Source organism: Hemiscyllium ocellatum, chromosome 37, assembly GCF_020745735.1.
Source record: "Hemiscyllium ocellatum isolate sHemOce1 chromosome 37, sHemOce1.pat.X.cur, whole genome shotgun sequence".
Taxonomy (NCBI): Eukaryota; Metazoa; Chordata; class Chondrichthyes; order Orectolobiformes; family Hemiscylliidae; genus Hemiscyllium; species Hemiscyllium ocellatum.
This window is the reverse complement of record NC_083437.1, coordinates 25,846,291-25,873,167: the sequence shown is the minus strand read 5'-3', so window position 1 is coordinate 25,873,167 and position 26,877 is coordinate 25,846,291. Positions and strand designations below refer to the sequence as shown.

Genomic DNA, 26,877 nt, shown 5'->3' with positions numbered 1-26,877 from the left:
ATTTTCAGGTTTCTATGTAACCAGGTCATGTGAAAACAATGGTGAGATGCCAGTTTGCCAGAGGTGCCCAAAGGATACTTACCTCGCTTTTGAGAATTACAACAGCAAGTGTCAGAGCTGTACCCTGTGTGATAAAGGTAAGTGGGTTCCACCTTCTCCAACTGGTTCCTTAACAAACCACTTCCAGCGGCTCACAGGGTGAAAGCTCCCCACCCAATGTTTGTACTGGGAATGTCTCAAGTGTCAGCCTACTGTTACACTTTGCAAATATTGAAGTTCAAACGTTTCTGTATACGTTTGTTTATGTCTATATATTTTGCTGATTTTCCACACCTGTCACACTTACTGTGTCTCTCTCCTCTCCTGATCTTTTCCATGTATTGGAATTGGATCCGATGGTTGACTGATGTGTTTCTTTCCCTCTAGAGTTCCAAATCGTTCTTCATAACTGCACCACTGTTAGTAACACAGTGTGTGGCTGCCAACCCCACCAATACAAGCAATGTCACCATGTCAACTGTCTGAGCTTCTACTGTCAGAATTGTTCCAAATGCAGCAACAGACTCATCACTAAAAACTGTGAGTACTGATCAATTTAATGAGAGGCGGCTAATTTTTGAAGGGATGTGGACAAGTCAGTTTAAGGTACATCTTATTTTGGTCATTCAAAGCTAACAAGAAGGTGCTATTATGAAGTGGGGTTCATCAGGGAGGTCAGGCTGTTTGGGAGAAGGGATCGCTACTGGGAGGTGATAGGATCAGTACAGGGAGGGATGGGATCAGTACAGGGAAGAGATGGGATCAGTACAGGGAGGAGATGGGATCAGTACAGGGAGGAGATGGGATCAGTACAGGGGGGAGATGGGATCAGTACTGGGAGGAGATGGGATCAGTAAAGGGGGGAGATGGGATCAGTACAGGGGGGCAATGGGATCAGTACAGGGGGGAGATGGGATCAGTAAAGGGGGGAGATGGGATCAGTACAGGGGGGCAATGGGATCAGTACAGGGGGGAGATGGGATCAGTACAGGGGGGCAATGGGATCAGTACAGGGGGGAAATGGGATCAGTACAGGGGGGCAATGGGATCAGTACAGGGGGGAGATGGGATCAATACAGGGGGGAGATGGGATAAGAACAGGGAGGAGATGGGATCGATCCAGGGGTTATGGGCTTTTTTGTGGGGAGTTCGCTTGGTGAAAAGGTGGTTCAAGTGATTTAGGGAGTGCTTTCAGGAAAGTAAGGAGTGAGTAAATATTTATGTCTGGGGGAGAAGTAGGGTTGTGGGGGAGAGAATCGGGAGTGGGGGGAGGTGAGGATATGTGGAGAGAATTGGGTGTGGGGTGTAGAATGACGGGCAGGTGGTAGAATTGGGGAGTGATTGCGGGGTGATTCAGGGGAGTGTGGTGAGAGGGAGAATGAAGTGAGTGGTTGCTGGGGGAAGTATTGGGGGGTGGTAGGGGAGAGAATCAGGGCAGATGCCCTGATAAATGCGAGGTGCTGCATTTTGGGAAAGCAAATCTTAACAGGACTTATACACTTGGGTGGCACAGTGGCTCAGTGGTTAGCTCTGCTGCCTCACAGCGCCAAGGACTCGGGTTTGATTCCCACCTCGGGTGACTGTCTGTGTGGAGTTTGCACATTCTCCCCGTGTCTGTGTGGATTTCTTCTGGGTGCTCTGGTTCCCTCCCACAATCCAAATGCTGTGCAGATTAGGTGAATTGGCTATGCTAAACTGCCCATAGTGTTAGTGAGGGGTAAATGGAGGGGAATGGGTGTGGGTGTTATTCTTCGGAGGGTCGGTGTGGATTTGTTGGGCCAAAGGGCCTGTTTCCATACTGTCAGGAATCTAATCAAAATGCCTTGACCCTAAATTCTAGATATTGACAATGGTGCCAGTGAAAATTGTTGTTCTTGTTAACTGTATTAAAACCGGTCATAATGATTGTGCCCTCTATCACATCTCTTTAGTTTTCTCAGTCCAGTTTCTCTGGTCATAGAGTCATAGAGAGGTACGCCATGGAAACAGACCCTTCGCTCCAACTTGTCCATGATGACCAGATTCCCCAACCCAATCTAGTCCCATCTGCCAGCACCCAGCCCATATCCCTCCAAACCCATGCTATTCATACACTCATCCAGATGCCTTTTAAATGTTGCAATTGTACCAGCCTCCACCACTTCCTCTGACAACTCATACCATATACGTACCACCCTCTGTATGAAAAAGTTGCCCCTAGGTCTCTTTTATATCTTTCCCCTCTCACCCCAGACCTATGCCCTCTAGTTCTGGACTCCCCCACCCCAGGGAAGAGACTTTGTCTATTTATCCTATCCATGCTCCTCATGATTTTATAAACCTGTATAAGGTCACCCCTCAGCCTCCGACGCTCCAGGGAAAACAGCCCCAGCTTATTCAGCCTTTCCTTATATCCCAATTCCTTTAACCCTGGCAACATCCTTGTAAGTCTTTGCTGAACCCTTTCAAGTTTCACAACATCTTTCCGATAGGAAGGAGACCAGAATTGCATGCAATATTCCAACAGTGGCCTAACCAATGTCCTGTACAGCCACAACATGATCTCCCAACTCCAGTACTCAATAATCTGACCAATAAAGGAAAGCATACCAAACGCCTTCTTCACTATCCTAGCTACCCGTGACTCCACTTTCAAGGAGCTATGAACCTGCACTCCAAGGTCTCTTTGTTCAGCAACACTCCCTCGGACCTTATTATTAAGTGTGAATGTCCTGCTAAGATTTGCTTTCCCAAAATGCAGCACCTCACATTTATCTAAATTGAACTCCATCTGCCACTTCTCAGCCCATTGGCCCATCTGATCAAGATCCCATTGTAATCTGAGGTAACCTTCTTTGCTGTCCACTACACCGCCAATGTTTCCATGAATCTGTTACCCTCTCCAGGAGACTCTGGCTTCAGTAACGAGTTGGACTCTAATTGGTGCCTGGGAGAGAATAAAATGGGAAAACAGATAAACTTAAGGCAGATGAACCACTGGAAAATGGAATAGTTGGAAAATGGAGTCAAACTGAGGAAGAACAGAGAGATCAATCATCTCATGCTCTGTCCCCCAACTGAGTCTTTCATTTCTCTGGGCAAGTGTATTTAATATAGATGCCCACAGCTGACACCTGGTCCTTTGGGTAGATTTGGGTTGTCTTACTCTTCTTTAATATTAGTCTCTGGGGCTCACTAGTATTAAGTGCTGAAGTTTTAAGATGTTATAACATCTCCATCGCCCCTCCCCCAAGTCCCTCCTCCCTACCTTTTATCTTAGCCTGTCTGGCACCCTCTCCTCATTCCTGATGAAGGGCTCTGGCCCGAAACGTCGAATTTCCTGTTCCTTGGATGCTGCCTGACCTGCTGTGCTTTAACCAGCAACACATTTTTAGCTCCTTCTCAAGGCAGTCATTTATATTTCTGTGGTTGGAGCAATATTAAAGCTGTGAGTAAACCCTTTTCAAGCCAATGGCCATGTACAACATGCATTGTGGTGAGAGGCTCATCAACCTATCATAGTGCTTCGGCTGAATGGTTTACTGAACAATAACTGTGAGTTGACTCCCAGTTCCATATATCACTTCAGGTTCGAATAATTTCGATACTCACTGTGGAGATTGTCTACCAGGATTTTACAAGCATGGCAACCAATGCAAAGACTATACAGAGTGAGTCAGCTTATACTTATTCCATTTGTTTGCATTAGTCACCTGCATCCTAAAGCAGAGTCAGAACAAGATGCTGAGACCATATGTGACTACAGATGGACTGGCTGACACTGATGTTTCATCTTTGGAATTCAGGTTCTAATCCGGCCAGGACATTGGGATTTTTGTTTCCAGTTGCTGCTGGAGGAAAGGGTGCAGCAGGAAGCGAAAATCTTGGTCCAAAAGTGATGTCATTGTAATAGAGAAAAGGGAGACTTACTCTGTATCTAACCCAATCTTAACTTGTCCTGGGACAACACAGAGGTAGACTAACTCTGTATCTAACCCATGCTTAACTTGTCCTGGGACAACATAGAGGGAGGCTAACTCTGTATCTAACCCATGTTTAATTTGTCCTAGGACAACACAGAGGGAGGCTAACTCTGTATCTAACCCATGCTTAACTTGTCCTGGGACAACACAGAGGGAGGCTAACTCTGCATCTAACCAATGCTAAACTTGTCCTGGGACAACACAGAGGAAGGCTAATTCTGTATCTAACTCTTGCTTTCATTTGAGGAGCATAAAACCTGTTATTATTTTTGCACCAACTAATTTTCAGAGGAAGCAGAATAATAAGGAATTGCTTTAATTTCTGGGATCCTCTCTCTGGGCCAGGTGGTGTGCGAGGAAGGGAACACTGTAAACCCTGAATTCCAGGAACTGTGATACCCGCAACCATTGTTCACCCTGCTGCTTCTTCGAGGGTTTGTGACTATTTAACTGAAATTTTTTGTGAATATTGCTGACTTCTGTGTCTAATATTTATTTTAGGGTGCCATGTAAGAATGACTCCTCCAGCAATTATTCAAGCTGTACAACTCCAGAACCACCTTTGGAACACACAGGTATCTCTTTCAAGTCCTCAGAACTGCAGTTAGTTACTGACTGTAGAACCTGTGCTCCCAAGGGCCATTGTTACTGACTGTAGCTCTATGTTGCCAAGGACAATCATTGTATCTCTATGTTGTTGAGAGCAGTTGTTACTGACTGTAGCCCTGTGTTGTCCTGAGTGATTGATACTGACTGTAGTCCCATGTCCTGCCTTGTTTGGTTGTAACTGACTATAGACTGTATCTTGACAAGGAGATTTATTACTGATATAATCTCTGTGTTGCCAAGGGTAATTATTCCTGAGTGTAGTGCATGTGTTGCTATGATGATTGTGAGTTGCCTTAAATGATTGTAACTAACTGTGTCAATGAGGGGGTTTGTTACTGACTGTGGTTTCTATGCCAATTGTTATTGATTGTTCTATTGTCTCCAGGATCGAGCCTTTTTATGATTTTGGCGATTGTGGGCTGTCTCTTCATTCTGTTTGCGATACTTCAGTTTTTGCACCTGAAATTTCGAAGTGAGAGGTGTCCTGACACACCAGAGATTCCAACTATCACAGGTAATATCATGGATTCTCAGTTAGCAAAGTGTCAAACTGCTCTGGGCTTAATGTCCACTCCTGCAGCCCAGGTTTCCCCTAATGCAACAGCAAACTTGCTGCCTCTTACCTCCCCAAGCCATGGACAAGCCTGGGTTTGTACACCCACCCTCTGCCCCATGCAGGTCCCAGTATAGTACTGTGCGGAACTCACGTTCTGACATTACTACAGTAAACAATGGAGTTATCAGGATGCAGGAGGAGCTATAAGTAGATTTTAAAGAGGTACTAGAAAGGATGACAGTCCTTAACTTGGTAAATCACCCAATCTGGATGGAATGCATGTTAGGTCCACAAAAGGAAATTAAGAACAGGGAGTAGGCCATTCAGCCCTTCAGTCGAGAATATGGTGCTGGAAAAGCACGGCAGGTCAGGCAACCCTTCATTTCCTGATGAACGGCTTATGCCTAAAACGTCAATTCTCCTGCTCCTCGGATGCTGCCTGTGGTGCTTTTCCAGCATCACAGTCTTGCCTCTGATCTCCAGCATCTACGGTCCTCACTTCCTCTTCCATTCAGCCCCTCAGTTTGTTCCCATTCAGTGAGATCATGGCTGATCTGTGGCAAAACTTGATATACCTGCCTTTGGCCCATATCCTTTAGTACCTCTGTTTAACAAAAAAAAATATTGATCCCAGATTGAAAATGTCTTCATTTCACCTGATCCAGCACTTACTTCCACTCCTTGTGGAAAAGAGTTCAAGCATCTACCACCCTCTATGTGGTAATTTCGAAGTGAGAGGTGTCCTGACACACCAGAGATTCCAACTATCACAGGTAATCCATGGATTCTCAGTTAGAGACGTTTCCAAACATCTCTCCTGAACAATCTGGCTCTAATTCTCAGACTACGCCCCTACTTCTTGAATGCCCAGCCAGTGCTTATAGTTCACCTTTATCTGTTAATATTTTGAAGATTTCAATCAGATCATTCCTTAACCTTCTAAATACGCTGGGAAACTAAGCGTACAAATTACAGATGTATTAGTCATGATCTTCCAATTGACTTTCGATAAAGGTGGTGCCAGAGGGCTGAAGTATAATGATTGTTACAGCCCTGTTTCAAAAAGGAACAAACCATAACACTAGTCATTAGAACCTGGTCCATTTAACATTGTTGATGTTGGGGAAAACAATAAATTGGAATAAAACTTCCACTGGACTAATAAAGGGGAGTTGGCATGGGTTTATTAAGAGCAAATTGTGTTTGAATAATGCAATTGTTTTTGATAAATTAAAAAGAGTTTGTAGAAGAGGGCAGTGCAGTTGATGTTGTTCCGTGGATTTTCAAAAGGCACCTGATAAAACCCCACGAGAGTATTTATTGAGAAAAAGGGCAGGACATGTTCACAAAATAAACTGAGGGACTGAAAATACAGAGTTCAGGTCAATGGCTGTTTATCAGATTGGAGGGAAGTACATAGGAAGGTTCAACACAAAGACAGTTGTCATTTCTTTGCAATGTATTTTAATGATTTTAATTTGGGGATATAGGATGCAATTTCAAAACTTGGAGTTAACATGATTTTTGCAAATGTAGTGAATAGGGAGGAAGATAATAATCGACTTCAAGAGGTCATAATTGCTAGAATTGTTAGACATTTGACAAATTAAAGTCAATGCAGAAGTAACCATGCAGTAATATGGTGCCTTTTGCTTGGCATAAGGAGACAATACCTGCTAAGTGGTAAAACCTCAATGGGGTGTAGGAAGAGAGCAAGTTAGAGGTGTTTAAAATTTCTAACAAGCTAACAAACCCTTAGTAAAACATGGTGGCTTCCATGTAGGCTTATGCAAGGAGCAGCAGCCTCATACAATGCAGCCCCCTGGTGGCAATGGCTGATGTCCTCCCCACACCCCTCCCACCGGTAATGACACCATATGTCCTTTTGGTGGAAGGTTACCTGACTGGAATTGGCACCCACTGATCCTGCTTGTGCTCCCACTAGTCCTGTGTCTTGACATCCTGTTCTTCTAGGTTGAGTACCAGTAGTGGCCACCCCTTTAGTGGCGCAACTGAGCTACCGACTTTCCTATTGGCTGGGAGCTCCTCAGGGTGCATGACCATCCGTTAAAAGGTAACAGCCCTGTCAGCAATCGGTTAGTTCCCTGTAAAATAGCGCTGGGTCCCAAAGATGGTTGAGGTGGAGATCCTCCCAGTTTTCTGGCCCAATAACAGTGGAAAGCAACAAAAGTGGACCACAGAACATTGGTCACGTACTTCAACTCAATAATTGTAACACCCAATCACATTTTGATACTCTCAAAATTATTTTGCATGTTTGTCAGGTTGCTCCATTCATCTATCACCCCTCCCTATCTCAGAGAATGCCATTTTGATCAGCTGTTGAAATTTCCTGACATTCTTTAATCAGATGTCAAATTAACCTGATTGGAAGAAGCAAACAAAAATGTTCTGCCATTTCACATCTTTCCACTTGTTTAATCCAAATGTACTTCCGATATAAAGGAAAACATCAAGGGAGGAGATGGAGAACTTCTTTGAAGTAGTATTATGTATGACACTCAAAACAGCTTCCAAAAAAGATTCCACCAATATGACTGAATCCTTTATTCTTTTGACCTGAGAGAGATAGGAGTTGCTCAAAAAGGCAATATATTCATGAACAGTGGTGTGGTTTCAAATATTGCTCTTAATTGTAAAGTTTGTGGATTCAAGACCCACCCAGGATTGAGCACATTATTTTTATTTTTATTTCTAATCCATTGATGGGTTATGGGCATTGCTGGCTGCACCGGCATTTATTGCACATCCCACTTGCTGAGAGGATAATTAAGAATTGACCATATTGTTAGGGGTCAGAAGTAATATTTTCTTCCACTGGTTTTCACAATTGCATGGTCAGCTTTATATTTTAGAATGTTTTAATTGAATTCACATTGCACCATCTGCCATGGTGGATTCAAACCCACATTTCGAGAACATTAAGCTGAGGTTCAGCTTTACTAGTTCAGTGACATTACCACCAGACTATCACATCCCATTAAATCCAGACAGCTGCCTTCTCAGAGCTGCTATCCTTTAGGTGAGACATTAAAATGAGGCCTTGTGCTGACCTGGATGTTAATGATCCCAGGGCACTGTTACAAGACATGGAGAGTCCTCATTGGTGTTCAGAGCCAGCCCTCTTCCAGCATCACCTAATAATGGAGTAATTGGTCATTTATTTTATTGTGGGATTTGTTGTGTGCAAAATGACTCTCAAGGAATGATAATCTTTGAGTTGACTACACTTTATTTGATGTTATAGACTGTACTGTTTACTAATTACAGGTTGATGCATCACTGTTGGCTCAGACACAAGTCAGGAAACATTTGGTCCCGCAACTCCATCGAGTGATTCTAAGTCAGCCCTGCATCAAAACAGCAACACCCCAGTGATGCACAGCAGCAAACATGGGAAATATTCAATAGGGCCTCAGTTTAATGTCTCATCCAATAGGCAGTACCCCTGACAGTGCAGCACTTCCTCAGTACTGCACTGAAATGCCTGTCTTGATTTGTGTGCTCAAGTCCTGAGTGGGACTTGAATCTGGAAACTTGTGACTGTGAGGCATGAATGCTTCCAGCTAATCCAGGCTCATATCTGTTGGTGAAATCTGTAAACGTTACTCCAAGGTTCAGATTTTTCAAAAGAAAACAATCACTTTTGGCGTGTGGCCATTTGATTACCAAACGTAGTGCAAATGTTACTGGACAGTGGGAAAAGGACACTATGTCATAGGTAACACGCATTGGGTAACAGGCAACAGATAACAGACAGCTGGTAATGAGAGTGAGAAAGCAGGGAACAAACTGTTCACAAGGGATTCTTATTCATGGTATTTGTGTTTCAGTTTCTGAAGAAGTCAAGACGATAAATAACGAAGACAAGAACATTGTGAGTAATGAGTTTTGTCAGGTTGGTCACATGACTGATGTTGATGAGATGAAGAGCACTGCCCATTCCCTCTAGCCCGGGATCGCCAACGTCCAGGACCGGGCTACGGTCCAGGATCACAGAATTGTTAGAATATAGAATTCCTAGATTGTGGAAACAGACCCTTCAGCCCAACAAGTCCTACCCAGACCCATTCCCCTATCCTACTACTCTACATTTACCCCTTACTAATGCACCTAATGTACACACCCCTGAACACTACGTCCAGAAGGAGGCCATTCAACCTATCATGTCTGTACCAGTTTTCTGAGTACGTTAATTTAGTAAAATCTCATGTGGCATTGTGAGCTAACATATTGGGGTAGCAAGATCTGAGACAGTAATAGCTACAAACTTACAACAGCCATGCCCCTCTCTGTTGGGCCCCAGTTCCCACTGAGATGGTCACAACAATTTTGCTCCCGCCCCCCCCCCCTCAAAATGGGTTCACACTGGGGGAGAATATTTGGGAAGCAGTGCTCCAGCCCCTCGGCTTGAGGTTATGTCTCTTCCAACTTCCTCACATTACATTCATGTGGCTGAGTAATACCACACCAAGTCTGCCAGTTAGATCTGATGCACACATGGGGGAGACTATAAGATAAGTGTGACCATGCAGTTGAGACTGTCATAGCACAATGACTAACCCTCCTTCAACACACAGACAGGACAAATTGATCCATTGAGTAAATACCCTCCAAAATATCCACCTTGTCCTTCGTTGTCTGTTGGACTTGTCTCCTCACAGTCTGTCCCTGTCCATCAGGATATAGAATCATAGAGATGTATAGCATGGAAATAGACCATTGGTCCAACTCATCCATGCCTACCAGAAATCCTAAATTAATCTAGTGTCATTTGCCAGCACTTGGCACATATCCCTCTTCCTGCTCATATACCCATCCAGATGCCTTTTAAATGTTGTAATTGTACCAGCCTTCACCACTTCCTCCGGCTGCTCGTTCCATACATACGCCATCCTCTGCGTGAAAAAGTTGGCCCTTCGGTCCCTTTTAAATCATTCCCCTCTCATCCTAAACCTATGCCTTCTTGTTATGGGCTCCCCTAACCTTAGGGAAAAGACCCTGTCTATTTATCGTACCATGCCCCTCACGATTTTATAAACCTCTATCAGGTCACTCCTCTCAGCTACATTGTAGTTGCTGAGTAGGTCACTGGCCTTTGGGCTCTGGTTCAGCTCTCACTCATTTCTTGTCTCCTTCTCCATCCTGCAGGCCTTTCAGATTCCAGATGGGAAATCTGACATCCTTGTCGATGTCATGACCCAACCACTGGCAAACTGCAACATCTACGGGACCAGTCCTCAGACAACACCGGTTCAACCTGAGACACAAGGTGAGGGCTTCTCTACAAGATGTTGTACCTGCATTTGATGGCAGCTTGTACTGTGCCTTGAACCCATGCTGTGCCAGCACTTGGGAACAGTGGTGAGAGATAGGCGGTGTGGTACTGCAGGTGGCTCGTGTTTGACTGACTCTCTCTTATCCCAGCAGCTCTGACCCTAGATGGAAAGACTTTGTACGAGATCATCAATGTGGTGCCAGTGCGGAGGTGGAAAGAGTTGATGCGGTTGTTAGAGCTGAGGGACTGTGATATCGAGCGGATCGAGATGGATGTTGCTCAGTCCCGTGACCAGCAATATGAAATGCTGCGGCAATGGAGCCTGCAACAGATGGCCTCAATGGAGTCAGTGTACCAGGCCTTAGAGAGCATGAACCTCTCCGGGGTGGTGGAGGAACTTCAGACCAAACTGCTCCACAAAACTAACTCACCACGTTAAGCGTCACACAGCCAAAACTCAGGACAGCAGAGGCTTGGATTTACAAATTCATCACAGCCGGTTTCTAGGTCTGTCTTGAAGCCGAGCATTATCAGAGCTGGCTAACTACTGGGGCAGTGCCTTAGCACTTTCAGCATTGTCATCTGATTTTACAAGATTCAAGGAGCCCCCAAAGTCCCCTTGGATCTCTGGGGCAGGCAGGCACTGAGTTCAAGCAGCCTCTGTCAGCTTCTTCCATAGAGAGACATCCAACTACAGCACAGGCCTTGAGAATCGAGCAGTATTGGGAGGCTGTTCCCTATGGGGCTGGGGGACAGGTCTGTTTTGGAGGCCTATTTATCAACTTTCTACTTTTGACCCTGTCCTTGAAGCTGGAATGTCATGTGGACAGGTCATTGGGTGACAGGGAAAATAATGGGGTGAGGGTCAGGGTGTTGTGAGACAAGAAAGTGAACAATTTGATGTGCAACGTATTAGAATTATTTTGTATATAAATCCGTGTTATTAAATATGTTTATAATCATGAAGCAAGTTCCAAATCCAATTAACTCCCTCAGGAACTCATTACATTAAATATTCCAGCCTCAAGTGGTTAGTGAGGAACTGGGGAATTCTGGTTATGATTTCATACAACACTTACCCTTCATAACCTCATGATGTTGCTAAGTGCCACGCGGCCAATCAACAATTTCTTTGAATTGTTATGATGTAGGAATCCTGCCACCCAACTTACACAATTCAGAGTCTACAAATTCTGGACAATTTCTTCGAGGCAGTCCATGAATAAATATTGACAAGGATGTGACAAAAAATGTCCCTGCTTTTCTGAGAAAAACACTCATTCATGGCAGCTTTGACCGTGACCCAGGAAGGTAGGCAGGCAGGATATCAGATTTTGGATTGGTGGTGCTGGAAGAGCACAGCAGTTCAGGCAGCACCCGAGGAGCAGCAAAATCGATGTTTCGGGCAAAAGCCTAGGCAGGATATCAGTCCAACATTGCATGTTCCTTGGCGCTGGATGGCCCTTATCTGCTCATTTCTGACTCAAGAGCTGTTATAAACTGAACCAGAGCTGCCACCTGCTTGCAATGTTCAGAATTACACATTATTGGGTGATGGTAAATATTAATGAAAAACTGATGTTGTCAGAGATATATACTACTGGATAGGTCTCACCACAAGGAGGTATATGGTACTACGTCCCAGTCCAGCACCTAGGGTTTTTTTAAAATTTATCCTTTTATTCCTTGATGTCCTGCCACACGATGTGAGTGTCTGAGGCAATGGTGCAACATTGGAGCATAAATTCCTCCTTGTACTTTGTGCCCTCTCGTGGTAAGATTATGAATACACCAGTCACTCGACCACAGATATTTCAAAGGTAAGCAAACGGAGAATGATTAATTCAAGGACAGGAACAAGGCCATTCAGCCCATCATATTATAGCAATTTTGAAAGAGCTTTCCAATTTAGTTCAATACTCTTAAGTTATTTCCAGTAGAACATAGAACAATACAGCGCAAACAGGCCCTTCAGCCCTCGATGTTGTGCCGACCTGTGAGCTATTCTCAGCTCGTCCCCCTACACTATCCCATCATCATCCAAGATGGTAATGTGTTACAAGAATCCTTTTCAAATGCATATGCAAAGTTGATTCCATTACACTTGTAGGTTGACGGTTGTTATGGTCTGGAACATGTTCTTAAATAATTTCCCACCACATCCTCCCCTCAGCCTTTTTAAAAGTAGTAACTGTTAAATAAAAGAACACCACAGGCAGTTTGCTGTTTACTGTCTGCAATGTGATCATGTTTTTGGTGGGATTGATTGAGGGAGAAATATTGATCAGAAAGCATGGAGAACTCACCTGCTTTTTAAATAGCGTTATGACATCTTGCACGTTGTTTGAACAGGCAGCGAGTTTCAGTTTACTGTCTGACCTGGAACAGTGACTTCAAAACTCTCAATGGTGCTAGGGTGAGAGTGAAGCATCTTCACTGCCTCAAATCCACAGGATTTAGATGTAGCTGTTCATTGCAGACATGAATTCAGGCATCGACTGCCAAGTATAGCTGTATTACCACAAGCATTATCTGAAATTATTGTTCAGACCTTTATTATTTTTCTCAATTTTGGTTAGAAATGTGAGCTGTGACTTTTAGACTGTGAACAGCAGCTTGTTTTAAAAATAAGAACAAACTGTTATTTGTTACAGGACCTGATCTGAATTGCAGCTTGATTATTGTTCAAAGAATGCATAGGTATTTCAGGGTTCGGGAGATACATTATACTTATAGATGTTTTAATATTAAAAGGGATCATTGCAAGGGGGCTAGTGCTGACCAGACTAACAAAGAAAATGCTGGGAAAAGGAAAAACAAAGAGAAACTAAAGGTTGAACTGGTTTAAACTGTTTTTAGTCAAATGGGATGTGGCAGTGAAAATGTTGAAAGGCATTTTGGTTGTTCTCCAGTCATCTTTAGGTTATCAATTTATTGGCAGCTCAGAGAATAGAAGTCCAATTATAATAAACAAGTGAATATTCTTCAAAATCTGCTATTTGCATTGACCGGTGTCCCCAAAAATCAAGCAGATATAATCCCATGTGCATATGATACTACTTTTCTTTGAAACTGCTCAAAGGAACTGGCCAGTTACATCTTTTAATTTATCCCTTAACTGTGTCCCTCTCTCTGCCTGCCTAGTGTTCAAAGAAGATTAGATTTAAAGCATAGATATTAATTAGATTAACTATTTAATTCATTGTTTAATGTTACTCTGCTATTTACAGTGTTAATGATAAATTGTTAGTTTTGTTTAAAGTATAAATTTGGAGTGTGATATTTGTTACTTGTAAAGTCTGTTAAGGAACCATTGGGGCAATTTTGAGGGTGATTGAATGTTTTAATTTTACTGTTGCAAATACAGGGATAAGGAGACTGATTTTCTTTGGCTTGTTGTCCCTGTGTCACTACTTTCTTTCAGGCGCATCCTGGAAAGCAAAGTTAGCTCTGATCTTCTCTTCACTACACACATCGTCTGAAATCTCGCTGCTTGCATCTTCCACACCAAGATATACAAGTGGTTCATGCCGTTAAGAATGAGACCCCCTATTCCGCTGCCTATTCTGCATGCCTCATTTCTCCAAGCCTCCTCACTCTCCCTTATCCCTGAATTTCTACATATTCCCAGTATCTTTCCTATCTTTCCTTATTCTCTCTCGAAGCACATCTTATCCATGGCAAAGAAAATCGCCTGTCCCCTCAACCTTATTTCTCTAAACTGCTAAGTACTCATCTTTCCTACCTGATATATTGAATTATCCATCATTCTCTGATACATTTGTTTCACCTTGGTATCGGTTTTAAGTTGGGAGGTCACATTGAGGTTGCACAGGTCTCTTCTGGACTATCGTGTGTAGTCCTGGTCACCCTGTTATGGGGAGGATTCAGAAAGGACTTACCAGGATGTTGCCAAGAATGGAGAGTTTGAGACATAAAAATAGACTAAATAGGCTGGGACTTTTTCACTGGAGTGTAGGAGGTTGAGGGTAACCTTACAGAGGTTTATAAAATCATGAGGAGCATGGATAAGATGAGTGATAAGGGTCCTTTCCCTGGGATGGGCGAGTTCAAAACTAGGGGGCATATTTTTAAGATGAGAAGAGAAAGATTTAAGAAAAGACATGAGGGACATTTTCTTTTTATACAGAGTATGGGATGAACTGCCAGGGTAAGTGGTGGATGCAAGTACAGTTACAATGTTTAAGACATTTGGATAAGTTCATGAATAGGAAAGATCTGGAGGGATATGGGCCAAGCGCAGGCAAGTGGGACTAGTTTAGTTTGGGTACATGGTCAGTTGGGCCGAAGGGTCTGTTTCCATTCTGTATGATTCTATGACAAAACTCTATGCTATCTCTACTCCCTCCTCTGCAAAAATATTCTTGGCCTGGCTGTTTATGCACAGAAACCACCTAGAGTTACATTTTCCTCTCTTTCTCCAAAGTTATTCCCATTTTTCCTGGCATTCTGGGTCAAAACCACAACATGTTTCTACCTTACCTTCGTATCAATGTCACATGATATACTGAGGTTATGGTAAGCTGCTTTTCTTTGTCTGCAGCCTTTGACATGGCGTCTCCACTATTGTCCTCCGAGGCTCCACTTATTCATGTGCAGTGCCAATTCCCTCGTTCCTATCTGATTTGTTACCAAAGCACCGCCCAAAGAGGTGGCTCAGATTTAAAACATCAACCGTTTCTCTCTCCACAAATGCTGTCAGACCTGCTGAGTTTCTCCAGCACTTTGTTTTTCCTGATTTCAGATCTCCAGAATCTGCAATATTTTGTGGTTATCACCTGGAATGCTTTACTGTGGTCACGCCATTTTCTTTGGAATGCCCCAAGCAGCTGTCCTGGCCTCTTCCCTTGTTAACACCTACCTGCAGTTCCTCAGCAACACTGTCTAGGATTTAAACTCGGTGTGGCCAATGCCACTCATCCAGTCAGATCAACGTTCAGTCTAGGATAAGCCGGAGTTTCTTCCAGCAAAACATTGGGAAAATTGAAGCCAGTATCCTCAGGAGTGTCTCAATGACCTGCCCTTCCTCCTTCCAACAATCAGATCATGGAATATTCACACAACCATTTCAAAACAGGGAGAGTCCAACTCTCTGCCCTTGATATTGAATGGCATCATCATCATTCCTGAATTTCCCGATTAGCGGTATCCAGGCGGTTAGGCCACTTTTGGAATATTGCATGCAATGCTAATTTCCCTCCTACTGGAAGGATGTTGTGAAACCCGAAACGGTTCGGAAAAGATTTACAAGGATGTTGTCAGGGTTGGAGGGTTTGAGCTACAGGGAGAGGCTAGGGCTGTTTTCCCGGAGTGTCAGAGGCTGAGGGGTGACCTTGAAGAAGTCTATAAAATCATGCGGGACATGGGTTGGGTGAATAGACAAGGTTTTTATGTATTATTTACTTATCCAGGGTATTTAACTCTATGATCTGCCTGTATAGCTCGCAAGACAAAGCTTTTCACTGTGCCTCAGTACACATGACAATCAATTCAATTCTTTTCCCCAGGGTGGGGATGTCCAGAACTAGATGGCCTAGGTTTAAGGTGAGAGGGGAAAGATTTAAAAGGAACCTAAGGGGCAACTAAGCAGAGGGTGGTGCATGTATAGAATGAGCTGCCAGAGGAAGTGAAGGAGGCTGATACAATAACAACAGCTAAAGGCACCGGGATGGGCATTTGAATAGGAAGGGTTTAGAGGGAGATGGGCCAAGTGCTGGCAAATAGGACTAGATTGGGTTGGGATATCTGGTCTGCATGGACAAGTTGGACCAAAGGATCTGTTTCTGTGCTGTACATCCCTGTGACTCTATGATTGGAAAATGAACCATAATCACCATGACTACAAGAACAGGTCAAAGGGGAGTCACTCCTCCCAAAGCCTGAACCATCTACAAGACACGAGTCTGATGTGTGATGGAATACCTTCCCCCAAACTGGAAGTGTACAGCTCCAGCAATATTCAAGAGGGTTCACACTATCTAAGACAATGCTTGACTGGCTCTCCGTCCACCACCTTCATCATTCACTCTCCTCAGTGGGAGGACTGTGTATCATTTATAAAATACACTGCAGCAACTCAGCCAGGCTATGTCAACAGCAAATTCCAAACTAATGACCTCTACTGCCGGAAAGGGTAGCAGATACACAGGGACACCACCATCCTCACTTGGAACCGTTATCATTGTGTCCCTGCATTGTCACTGGATCAAAACCCTGGAACTCCCTTTTCAACAGCACTACAGGCTTCCCTGCAGCAGTTGAAAACTGCAGCTCACCAACTACAAGCAATTGGAGATGAGCAAGAATTGCTGGCCTAGACAGCAGCTCCCTACATCCCATGAATATGTAAGGTGAGACTTCCATCATATTCACTCAGTAACTCTCTTGAAATGGCTGGTATAGAATGGGATGAAAGGAATCTCATGTATAAGCAATAACAGCTCAGTCTCACACAGCAAGGTAGCTTCACAGATCCATCAGATTGTCCAGGAGCAATGAGGAAGATGCTGCAATGGCTAATATCATCAAAATACATTGGGATCATTACTACAATTCAGCATGCTGAATGGACCTCAATTTAAAGTTCGAAACTGGACAGATGAAAGGGAGAAGTTTGGATAAATCTTTGCTCGCCTTTGTTTTACATCAAATACAAGAAAAATATAAAAATATTTATTATTAGTGCTTTGATACAAAAAAAACAGAGGAACACTCTCCATTAAACTGCGTCCAACTCATTACAAACTGATGAAAACAAATGATAATATTCACACAAATGGAGGGAAAAGGAAGGGAGCAGAGAGGCAAGAAAACACACAAGAGAGGAGGAGGGAAAGAGAGAGTCACAGAGACGTACAGCACAGAAACAGACCCTTCGGTCCAACCCGTCCATGCCGACCAGATATCCCAACTCAATCTAGTCCCACTTGCCAGCACCCGGCCCATATCCCTCTAAACTCTTCCTAATCATATAACCATCCAAGTGCTTTTTAAATGTTGCAATTGTACCAGCCTCTACCACTTCCTATGGCAGCTCATTCCATACATGTAACACCCTCAGCATGACAAAATTGCCCCTTAGGTCCCTTTTATATCCTTCCCCTTTCACCCTAAACCTATGCCCTCTAGGTCTGGACTCCCCCGACCCCAGGGAAAAGACTTTGTCTACTTATCCTATCCATGCCCCTCATAATTGTGTAAACCTCTATAAGGTCACCTCTCAGCCTCCGACGCTCCAGGGAAAACAGCCCCAGCCTGTTCAGCCTCTCCTCATAGCTCAAATTGTCCAACCCTGGCAACATCCTTGTAAAGCTTTTGGAACCCTTTCAAGTTTCACAACATCTTTCTGATAGGAAAGAGACCAGAATTGCACGCAATATTCCAACAGTGTCTAACCAATGTCCTGATTAGCCGCAACATGCCCTCCCAACTCCTGTACACAACTCTCTGACCAATAAAGGAAAGCATACCAAACACCTTCTTCACTATCTGCGACTCCATTTTCAAGGAGCTATGAACCTGCACTCTAAGATCTCTTTGTTCAGCAATACTCTCTAGGACCTTACCATTAAGTCCTGCTTAGATTTGCTTTCCCAAAATGCAGACCTCACCTCCATCTGCCACTTCTCTGTCCATTGGCCCATCTGATCAAGATCAGGAATCGAAAGAGGAGAGCAGAGAGCTGGATGGAACAGACAGGAAGGGTAGGGGGTGAGAGAGAGGAGGGGGCAGAGGACCAGATGGGGACCATGAAATGGAAAATGGTTTAATTTTATACAATCAGCTGAATCCAGAGAATATAGAAAACCATCCTAATCTGCATTTAACGTACACTCATTTATATTACCTGTTTGCAATCCAGTGTATTCTTGGTTGCCAGTGTAAAAACTCATAGGGTGCTGTTTGATGAGAATAACAATACAGAGAGGAACTCAGGCTAATGCCCATGTTAATGGAAAGTGGTGCAGATCCAGACTAATATCATAGTGTGTCTCAAACTCTGGAGTGGGTTCAGTTTCCTACTCAACATTCAACCCATGGAACAGAATTCTGCTGAGACTGAACAGAATTGTTAAGTTACATTAAAAGAACTGGGACTCTACACTTCAAGTAAAAAGTGAGGTCTGCAGATGCTGGAGATCAGAGCTGAAAATGTGTTGCTGGTTAAAGCACAGCAGGTCAGGGGGATCCAAGATGGTGGCGACCCAGCAAGTCTGAGTCTATAGTGCTCTTCCCAAGAATTCCTGATGAAGGGCTTTTGCCTGAAACGTCGAATTTCCTGTTCCTTGGATGCTGCCTGACCTGCTGCGCTTTAACCAGCAACACATTTTCAACTCTGATCTCCAGCATCTGCAGACCTCACTTTTTACTCCTCTTTATGTAGGCAGAGTTTGCACAGGTCTGACCAGCAGACGCGTCAGTTTCTGCCAGTTTCAGCAATGACCTTTGGATCATCCTAGCAGAGCCGTTATTCAGCAAGGTCAGCCCAGGATCACCCAATCAGCTCAGGAGTTGAAGAAATAGGTCACTTGTCCTGATTGCTCACTCTGAGGATTAAGCTCACACTGTCAGTGATTGGGGTGGGGTGGGATCAACTCATGTTTCTCAGGACAATTTGATGCTGCTCCAGCCCCATGTCTTAACCTGGGCCATGTTCATCTTAACAAGCTTTAAATGAGCAACCAATAGCTGGTGAGCAAAGACCCAGGCCCTCAAAGGCTCAAGCTATCTTCAATACAAGGACATGGATATTTCCATAATGACTCCATTCCTCGATCAGTACATTTTTCCAGAGGTATCCTGGATTGGAAGCTGCAAGTCCTTCACATCCTCCCGTCGTTGTACTGAGTTGCATGTTTGCCAGTGACCTTCACTCTCAGCTTCCACTGGAACACCAGCCTCTTTCCAATTCTCCGACTCGGAGTCCTTGTGTTCCTCCTGGATTGGAAACCCTTCATCCACCTCCGTTCCTTCCTCCTCTGCTGGAGCAGGATAATCTTCCTCAGGAGAGAGCGGTCTGGAGGCCCCATCTCCCGGACGATGGCAGCAGTTAACGTAACACTTGCCGGTATTTATTGTAACACTCACTGTGGGGTTCCCACTGAATTCCATCACTGGGGATGGAGCTCCTGCATGAACATAACAATCAGTTACTTTTGACAACACTCCTCCCTCCGATTTCCTGACTAGGACAGCACGGGAGCCATGGGAAGGTGCCTATCCCAGAGTGGGGCCAGAATGGGGATAAGAGAAACTGCTCCTTCCTACTGAAGACACTGAGTCAGAATGCTGACTCTCTGGGGCACAAGTTCCCTCCAGCAGCATACACAAAATCTATTTTCGCACGTGAAACACACACAGGCACACACACACACAGATACAAACACACAGACACAAACACACACAGTCTCACTGGCAGATGGTGTAATATAATGGTTCTCAAGCCATTCCCTTCCTCATGTGAGTGACTATTTGGGAACTGAACACAGCATCTGCTTTTGATATATTAAACACACCTATCTTTGACCTTCTGAGGTGCTGTTAAATCTTCAGCCCAGTGGGGGAAGAGCCTGTGCCCAGTGACCTGAGGACAACGGGAGTGTAACGGTATCGAGCAAGCTCCTGCCTTGAGGTTGCCCCAAGCTCTAGCCCTGTGCGAGTTAGCTCCCTTGGGCCCAGGGGAAATGATGGTCTCATGGTAACCTCACTGGCCTAGTCCTCCACACGCCCACATTACTGCTCAGGGGAGACGGGATCAACTCAAAATTAGTTAATAAAATGCAGAACTGAGACATTACTTCAAATTCACCATTACTGAGAGTAATGTTGTAAAAACCCATCTGATTCAGTGAAGTACTTTAGGGATGGAACTCTGCCATCCTTAACGGGTCTGGCCTGCATGTGACTCCAGACTCTCGGCAGGGTGGGCCACTGTTAAATGCCCTCTGAAACAGTCCAGAAGACCACTCTGTGCGTTGGCATTTATGGACAGGGAACAAATGCTAGCCTTGCCAAGCAATGCCCTCATCCCCTCAATGAAAAGACAGTAATTAATTTTTCGAAAAAAAGAGTTGTCCTACCTGAACTGGGCCGGGATTCTCTGCTGATGTATCCCTGATCTTCCTGGGAATCAATTCGTGAATAATTGTTCAAATGGGCAAGAGCAAGGTGGGTCTGAGGGCGCTCCTCCTCCTTTGAGCTGTATCCTGGGCCAGGTTTCCTTTGGACACCCCCTGACCCACTGCTGTTGCTGGATCTGGAGAGTGAGCAGGAATGCTCTGCCCGAGCCACAGTTCCTGTTGGACATTCCTTCTGCTCAAGCGTCCCATTCTGAGCTTTCACTGCTTCCAGCTCATTCTCGGTTAAACCAATTAAACAAGCCATCTCCACTGAATCAGCGTTCTTCGTGGGCTGTCGAGGAAAATAATTCAAATGTTTTTTAAAAAAAATCAAGGATCAAAAAAAAGAGAATCAACAATTTGTCTATAAACTGACTGTCACACAGACATGTGGGAGAATAGGTCATTTGTTGCCCACTGTTACTGTTTTATTTAACTTTCATTTGCACTGTGAGTGGCAAGGTACCCCAGTGGTTAGCACTGCTGCTTCACAGACTAGGGACCCAGGTTTGATTCCACCCTTAGACAGCCAGATGGAGTTTGCACATTCTCCCAGTGTCTGTGTGGGTTTCCTCTGGGCAATCTGGTTTCCTCCCACAGTCCAAGGATGTGTAGGTTAGGTGGATTGGCCATACGAAACGAAGGGTTACGAGGATAGGTTGGGGGTTGGTCTGGGTGAACTGCTCTTCAGAGGGTCATCGCAGACTCAATCGGTCAAATGGCCTGTATCTGCACAGTGGCGATTCTATGGTACACGCTCACGCAATTTCCATCTTCTACCTCATTTGTGGGGCTTGGCTTGCAGTCCAGCTATTCCCCAGTGTTTGGCCTGCAGTGTGTACAGCTTGCAGGGTCAACAATGCTCTGACCCTCTGAACCCTGATCCTGTACTAATGTCATGAAGACTGAGTGTGGTCTCCAGTGACACAAGGATTGTGTGACAGATTCTAGGAATCCATGGGCCACACTTTGCTGAAACAAAGTGGAACTTTAGTCCTTACCATATTTGGATTCTGATTCCAGAGGTCAGGCTTCCTCCCTTCAAGAAAAATGGAAAGAATAAAGAATTAAATCAATGCTGTGGGATTGATCAAGTTACCAGCATCTAGTGGATTCTCGGAGATGGGATCAGCTCAGAACATGTGCAAGGGGATGCTTGGGATAATGGAGAGAGGTCATTCTCCAATCTCATTAACCAGGTGAAGCTCCTGACCAGGTAAATAATTCCACAGTGGGGTCCTGGGAGCCAGCAGAGAACTGATCGTTACACATTGTTAGCACCAGACTCTGAAATGCAGGAAAGGTATTGACCTGCAGAACCCATAGATGGCCACCAGAGGGCACGTGCCTTAGTGGCTTCAACATGACGGGGTTCGGATATGCACGTTTACAGCAACATTTTTAGTATTTGGGGGAGCCCTTGTATTTAGTAAGCAATGGAGGCGGTGGCCTAGTGGCATTGTTACTAGACAATTAATCCAGGAACCCAGGTAATGTTCTGTAGTCTAGGGATTGAATCCCACTATAGCAGATAATGGAATTTGAACTCAATCCAAAAATAAAATCTGGAATTAAAGAGTTTAATCGTGATCATGAAACCATTGTTTCAGGATCGTTACTGGCCTGTGTGCAACTCTGACCGATACGTTCCTGACACTGATTCATACAAGGGCCATTCCACAGAACTGAAATTACTCAGATTTTTGATAATATAACAATATTCTGCCAAATTCCTGGAATTAAGTTAGTCATGCTGACTGGATTTCCTATAATGTTTGTTGCTGGATGCAAATATAAAAGCAACACTAAATTAAGACCATAAGAAGTAGAAACAGAAGTAGGCCATTCAGCCCCTCAAGTCTGCTCTTTCATTCAAAAGAATCCTGGTTGATATGCCATTTCCCATACATTCATTTACCCCTGTTTCCCCATAAACCCCGATTCCCTTACTGGTCAAAAATCTATCTCAGCCTTAAATACACACAAGGACTCTTTCCCCTAACTCTATGGCCAGGAGTTTGAATAACTCTCAATCCTCAGAGAGAAGAAATTTTTCATCTCAGTCTTAAATTGGCGCCCATTCATGTTGAAACTATGTCCTTTAGTCTTAGACTCTCTTGTGAGGGGAAACTTCCTCTCAGCATTTACTCTGTCAAGTCCCTTAAGAATTCTAAATGTTTTAATAAGATCACCCCTCATTTTTCTAAATCCCACTGAATAGCGTCCCAACCTGTTCAACCTTTGCTCATAAGGCAACCCCTTCAAACTGGGGGTCCATCTAGCTAACCTTTTCTGAACTACTTCCAATGAAACTAAAATGAAATTTTATGCATAAATGCTCCAAATAATCAGTGGAGCAGGCCCTAAGTCTGCATTAGGGCAAACAGGCGCTAATTTAATCAAGGGCTTTGGTTAGGTTATTGACAGACTAAGAAATATCCGGGACTGAGTTCACAGAAACTTGGGAGTGAGTTAGTAGCTGGAATCCAATCCCACAGTACCTGTTCTTCTGCGAAGGACACAGACCAGCATCATTATTATGACCAAGATCACAACGATAGAAGAAACACAGATTGCTAAAAAACAAAAAAAAATACTGTTTTAAATCAAAATCAAACTGAACAGTTGGGAGGTTTTAGTGGTGGGGCTGACCCAGATGGTTAACAGGAGACAACTTGACTACAACAGGGTCCATATCTCCATCGTGGAGGGTGAAAAGATGAACAAGCCGCAAGATACAAGGGTGGAAGATAGAATTGTATAGCACCACCAAAAATAAAAGGAGTTCTCAAACTTACCCAGTACCCAGTGGAAAGCTAGGAGCTGTTTAGTGGGTGGTGTCCTGTTGAGTTCTATAGTAACCAGTGCCCAACTGGTGACACTTATTGGTTCTATCTCAGTCAGATGCGTGACCTGGACAGGAACGTAAACATGGGAGAGATAAGTGCTGGCACACAGACTGCAGTAACACACAATGTAAACTGAAGCAGTCCCAGGAACTTGATTGGGTGTGTTCCTGATACAGATCCACTCTGCCAGGACCTTTCCACAATCTCGTGAGGAACAGCTGTCAATGATTTAAATTAGTTAAAAGGATGTGGGATCTTATACCTGTTTTGGAGCAGGAGAGCTGGGTTGAGGTCTTGAAGGTGTCCCTCTCAACGTAGGGAGCAGGGGTAATATTTCATCGCCGCAAATTGCATTCCTGGTGCTGGTCCCGTTTTGTAAAATCTTTCTCCTCAGCACTGCACAGCTGCAAATAAGCAACTGCATTAACCATGGTAACTCCCTCAAAGGCTGCTTTAGCCAGTGATTGACACCAGCAGATGCCAGAGCTACAGAAACACTAACCAATGTCTGCAATGGGATTGTGATATTACAATCGCTAAACGCACAAACAGTAACATGGCGACAGACAGCACAGCTGTTTGCAGGGGAAGAACGTTTTAACAAGCTTCCTTAGCTCAGGATAGCTATCAACACACCAGCTACTCGGAGACGCTGTACCCATTCACCCCCAACAAAGACACAAAGTAGACAGTGTGATGGTTAAATGTATAGTTGGTGCAGCCAAGGTGCTCAGTGCTTGGATTAAAGAGGTACATGTGAGATGGGTTGACACAGTCACAGCCAATTCTATAAGTCCCCAAACCAGCACAGAAAATAGGTAAAAACAATGACTGCAGATGCTGGAAACCAGATTCTGGATCAGTGGTGCTGGAAGAGCACAGTAGTTCAGGCAGCATCCAACGAGCAGCGAAATCGATGTTTCAGGCAAAAGCCCTTCATCAGGAATAAAGGCAGAGCGACTGAAGCGTGGAGAGATAAGCTTGGGGAGGTTGGGGGTGGGGAGAGAGTAGCATAGAGTACAATGGGTGAGTGGGGGAGGAGATGAAGGTGATAGGTCAGGGAGGAAAGGGTGGAGTGGACAGTTGGAAAAGGAGCTAGGCAGGTCGGACAAGTCATGGTGACAGTGCTGAGCTGGAAGTTTGAAACTAGGATGAGGTGGGGGAAGGGGAAATGAGGAAACTGTTGAAGTCCACATTGATGCCCTGGGGTTGAAGTGTTCCGAGACAGAAAATAGGTATCAATTTGGCACTGAGTCATCAACCTCACACTCAGCAGCAATGAGGCACTGAAAAATATGACAGTGAGCTATATTCTAACCTGTCCTGCAATAGCCTTACTCTGTACCTAACCCATGCTGTATCTGTCCTGGGAATATTTAACTGTAATAGTATATACCAAGCTTTACTCTTTATCTACCCTGTGATATCCCTGTGCCTTGGATGTGTTTGAGGGGGACAGTGTAAAAAGAGCATTACTTTCAGATTAAATAATTAGAGCTAGTTTTGCTCTGCTGATGTTGGAATCTGGAATTTGGAGTCTTACCTGTCGCTGCTATTGACTGGAGCCCTCCATATTAAGGCATTGTTTTGGGGCCTGTGGATTGGGCGGTAGTAAATGGCCAACTCTTGGGAAGTGAGAACAGTTCTGCTGAAGGACTAGACCAATGAGTGGTGCTGGGAAGGACTTTGTGTTGTTTGCAAAAGGGAGGGAGGTGTCCCTTGGGGGAATATCGGTGGCCGGACCATCAGCATCAACAGTGGGTCCTGCACTAATGCAGTGGGCAGGATGGCGGGCAGCCCCTGCGCCTCGGGAGCCTCATTGCTCTCGGACCTCATGACCAAGCAGCTCAGGGTGAAAGGTTATAGCCCCTCTGAGATAAGCATTGATATTTCCGTAGTGGCCTTGGCTGGGTGGCGGGGGGGGGGGGAATGTTTGGGAAAGTAGTGTTCTTCCTGAAGACTGAGCGGGCAGCAAACATCACACAGGAGAAGGGGATCACTGTTGGCGGGGGGTCCCTGCCCATCGACCTTCTTGAGGTCATGGGTCAGAGGGTCATTTTGTCAAACATCCCGCCCTTCATTCCATCAAAGCTCCTTGTCCCCATCTCCACCAGCTTAGGGAGGACAGGTCAGGGGTGGTGCCCATAACCCTCGCCCAGGCCTTTGTGCCAGGCACCTCTGCCCTAAATATGGATTTCTTCCTGACATGGAGGGGTGCTGCCACCTAGTGGTTCTGATGATTTAGGTGAAATTGCAGGGGTCACAGTGGAGGATCCTCCTGCTGTTGACCCTGGGGGTGGGCTCAAGGCAAGGTTGTGTCTGACTGTTGACCTGAGACCACTCCCAACAATCAATGGAGGGGAAAGGTTGGGAGTCGGAACATCAGATTGGAGGATGATGGAACATCGATCACGAGCACCGAGTTAGATGAGGTGATGGAGATGTGGTGCTTGTGGACAAATTTCCCCTTATCCACTGAGACAGAGTCTGATTGATGTTGGACTTTGGAGGTTCCCTAACTGCTGCTGGTCCCATCTGCTGGGCAGCTACTGGTGGCCCTGGGAGTGGTCAGGACCATGAGGTGGCAATGCCAAGGGGTCCTCTGCAATGCTCTCGGTAAGTGGAGGGGTAAAAGAACAGTCCCTCCACTGTCCAATAGGTGTTAAACTGGTGACAAGAAGACATCCATAGGCAGCCCCAAAGTCAATGGCAGCAAAGAGACAGAGTGTACCCTCACATCCTTCAGAGTGGGGGCACACGGTGAGCCTCCAACAAGAAACGCACACTGTATCAGGAAACAGAGCCCTGGGGCGGCAGAGAGGGGTCTACATCAGTCACCTGGCCTCCAAATCGGGGAAGGAAGGGCGAGGGAGGGAGGTGCTATCTTGCTGGCCCCCTTTTCCCAGCTGGAGATCTTGAGGCTTCCCCTCCTTGAGGCTATGGTGGGACGTGGGCAAGACTCAGGTCTGTGTCTCCGGCCAGCAGTGCACATGGGGACGACAAAGAGGCAGAAATCCAGGATCGAGGAGTTGGAGAAGGAGGTGCTTGACATGGAGTCTGTCCACTGTGGACCTAGCCCTGCTGGGGGTGTACAAAGAGAAGAAGGTCATGCTGCAAGACCTGCAGCCTCGGGGCAAATGTATCGTGACCAGAGAGATGCCCCTTTCGTGGCACAGGGCCATCATTACTCAATTGCTCAAGAAGGGGGGAATCTCCATTTGTTAAAGTATTGGCACCCAGTCTCCATCCTCAGCATGGACACTATAAAATCCTCGCCAACAGTGTTTTCGACTCACCTTGGTGTGGTGTTGGGTCATATGATCCACCCAGACCAGTCCTACACCGTCCCAGGCCAGAGCATTTGTACTAACACCCACCCAATCCCAGGATGTGATTGATTATTTCCAGAGGGCTGTCTGTTTCC

General features: G+C 45.0%; 2 protein-coding genes across 7 annotated transcripts in view; one reads left to right on the top strand and one right to left on the bottom strand.

Annotated features, from left to right (window-relative positions):
• Nucleotides 1–12,526, top strand: part of si:ch211-112c15.8 (tumor necrosis factor receptor superfamily member 25) — a 46,215-nt gene extending 33,689 nt beyond the window's left edge. For 2 of the 4 annotated variants that reach the window (XM_060852198.1, XM_060852196.1), the window contains 8 exons: nucleotides 9–137; nucleotides 427–579; nucleotides 3,608–3,689; nucleotides 4,503–4,576; nucleotides 4,996–5,124; nucleotides 9,021–9,064; nucleotides 10,339–10,459; nucleotides 10,615–12,526. In XM_060852198.1, the coding sequence (XP_060708181.1) occupies nucleotides 47–137; nucleotides 427–579; nucleotides 3,608–3,689; nucleotides 4,503–4,576; nucleotides 4,996–5,124; nucleotides 9,021–9,064; nucleotides 10,339–10,459; nucleotides 10,615–10,904 (984 nt within the window). In that variant the 5' untranslated portion in view covers nucleotides 9–46 and the 3' untranslated portion in view covers nucleotides 10,905–12,526. The remainder of the gene's footprint in view (nucleotides 1–8; nucleotides 138–426; nucleotides 580–3,607; nucleotides 3,690–4,502; nucleotides 4,577–4,995; nucleotides 5,125–9,020; nucleotides 9,065–10,338; nucleotides 10,460–10,614) is intronic. The other 2 variants (XM_060852199.1, XM_060852197.1) reach the window with 2 other exon arrangements.
• A 4,610-nt stretch (nucleotides 12,527–17,136) lies between these two features.
• Nucleotides 17,137–26,877, bottom strand: part of LOC132833770 (tumor necrosis factor receptor superfamily member 1B-like) — a 38,699-nt gene continuing 28,958 nt past the window's right edge. For all 3 annotated transcript variants that reach the window (XM_060852311.1, XM_060852313.1, XM_060852312.1), the window contains 6 exons: nucleotides 23,716–23,857; nucleotides 23,403–23,517; nucleotides 23,106–23,180; nucleotides 21,606–21,643; nucleotides 20,566–20,896; nucleotides 17,137–19,614 (listed from right to left, as the gene is read on the bottom strand). In XM_060852311.1, coding sequence (XP_060708294.1) covers nucleotides 19,262–19,614; nucleotides 20,566–20,896; nucleotides 21,606–21,643; nucleotides 23,106–23,180; nucleotides 23,403–23,517; nucleotides 23,716–23,857 — 1,054 coding nt within the window. In that variant the 3' untranslated portion in view covers nucleotides 17,137–19,261. The remainder of the gene's footprint in view (nucleotides 19,615–20,565; nucleotides 20,897–21,605; nucleotides 21,644–23,105; nucleotides 23,181–23,402; nucleotides 23,518–23,715; nucleotides 23,858–26,877) is intronic.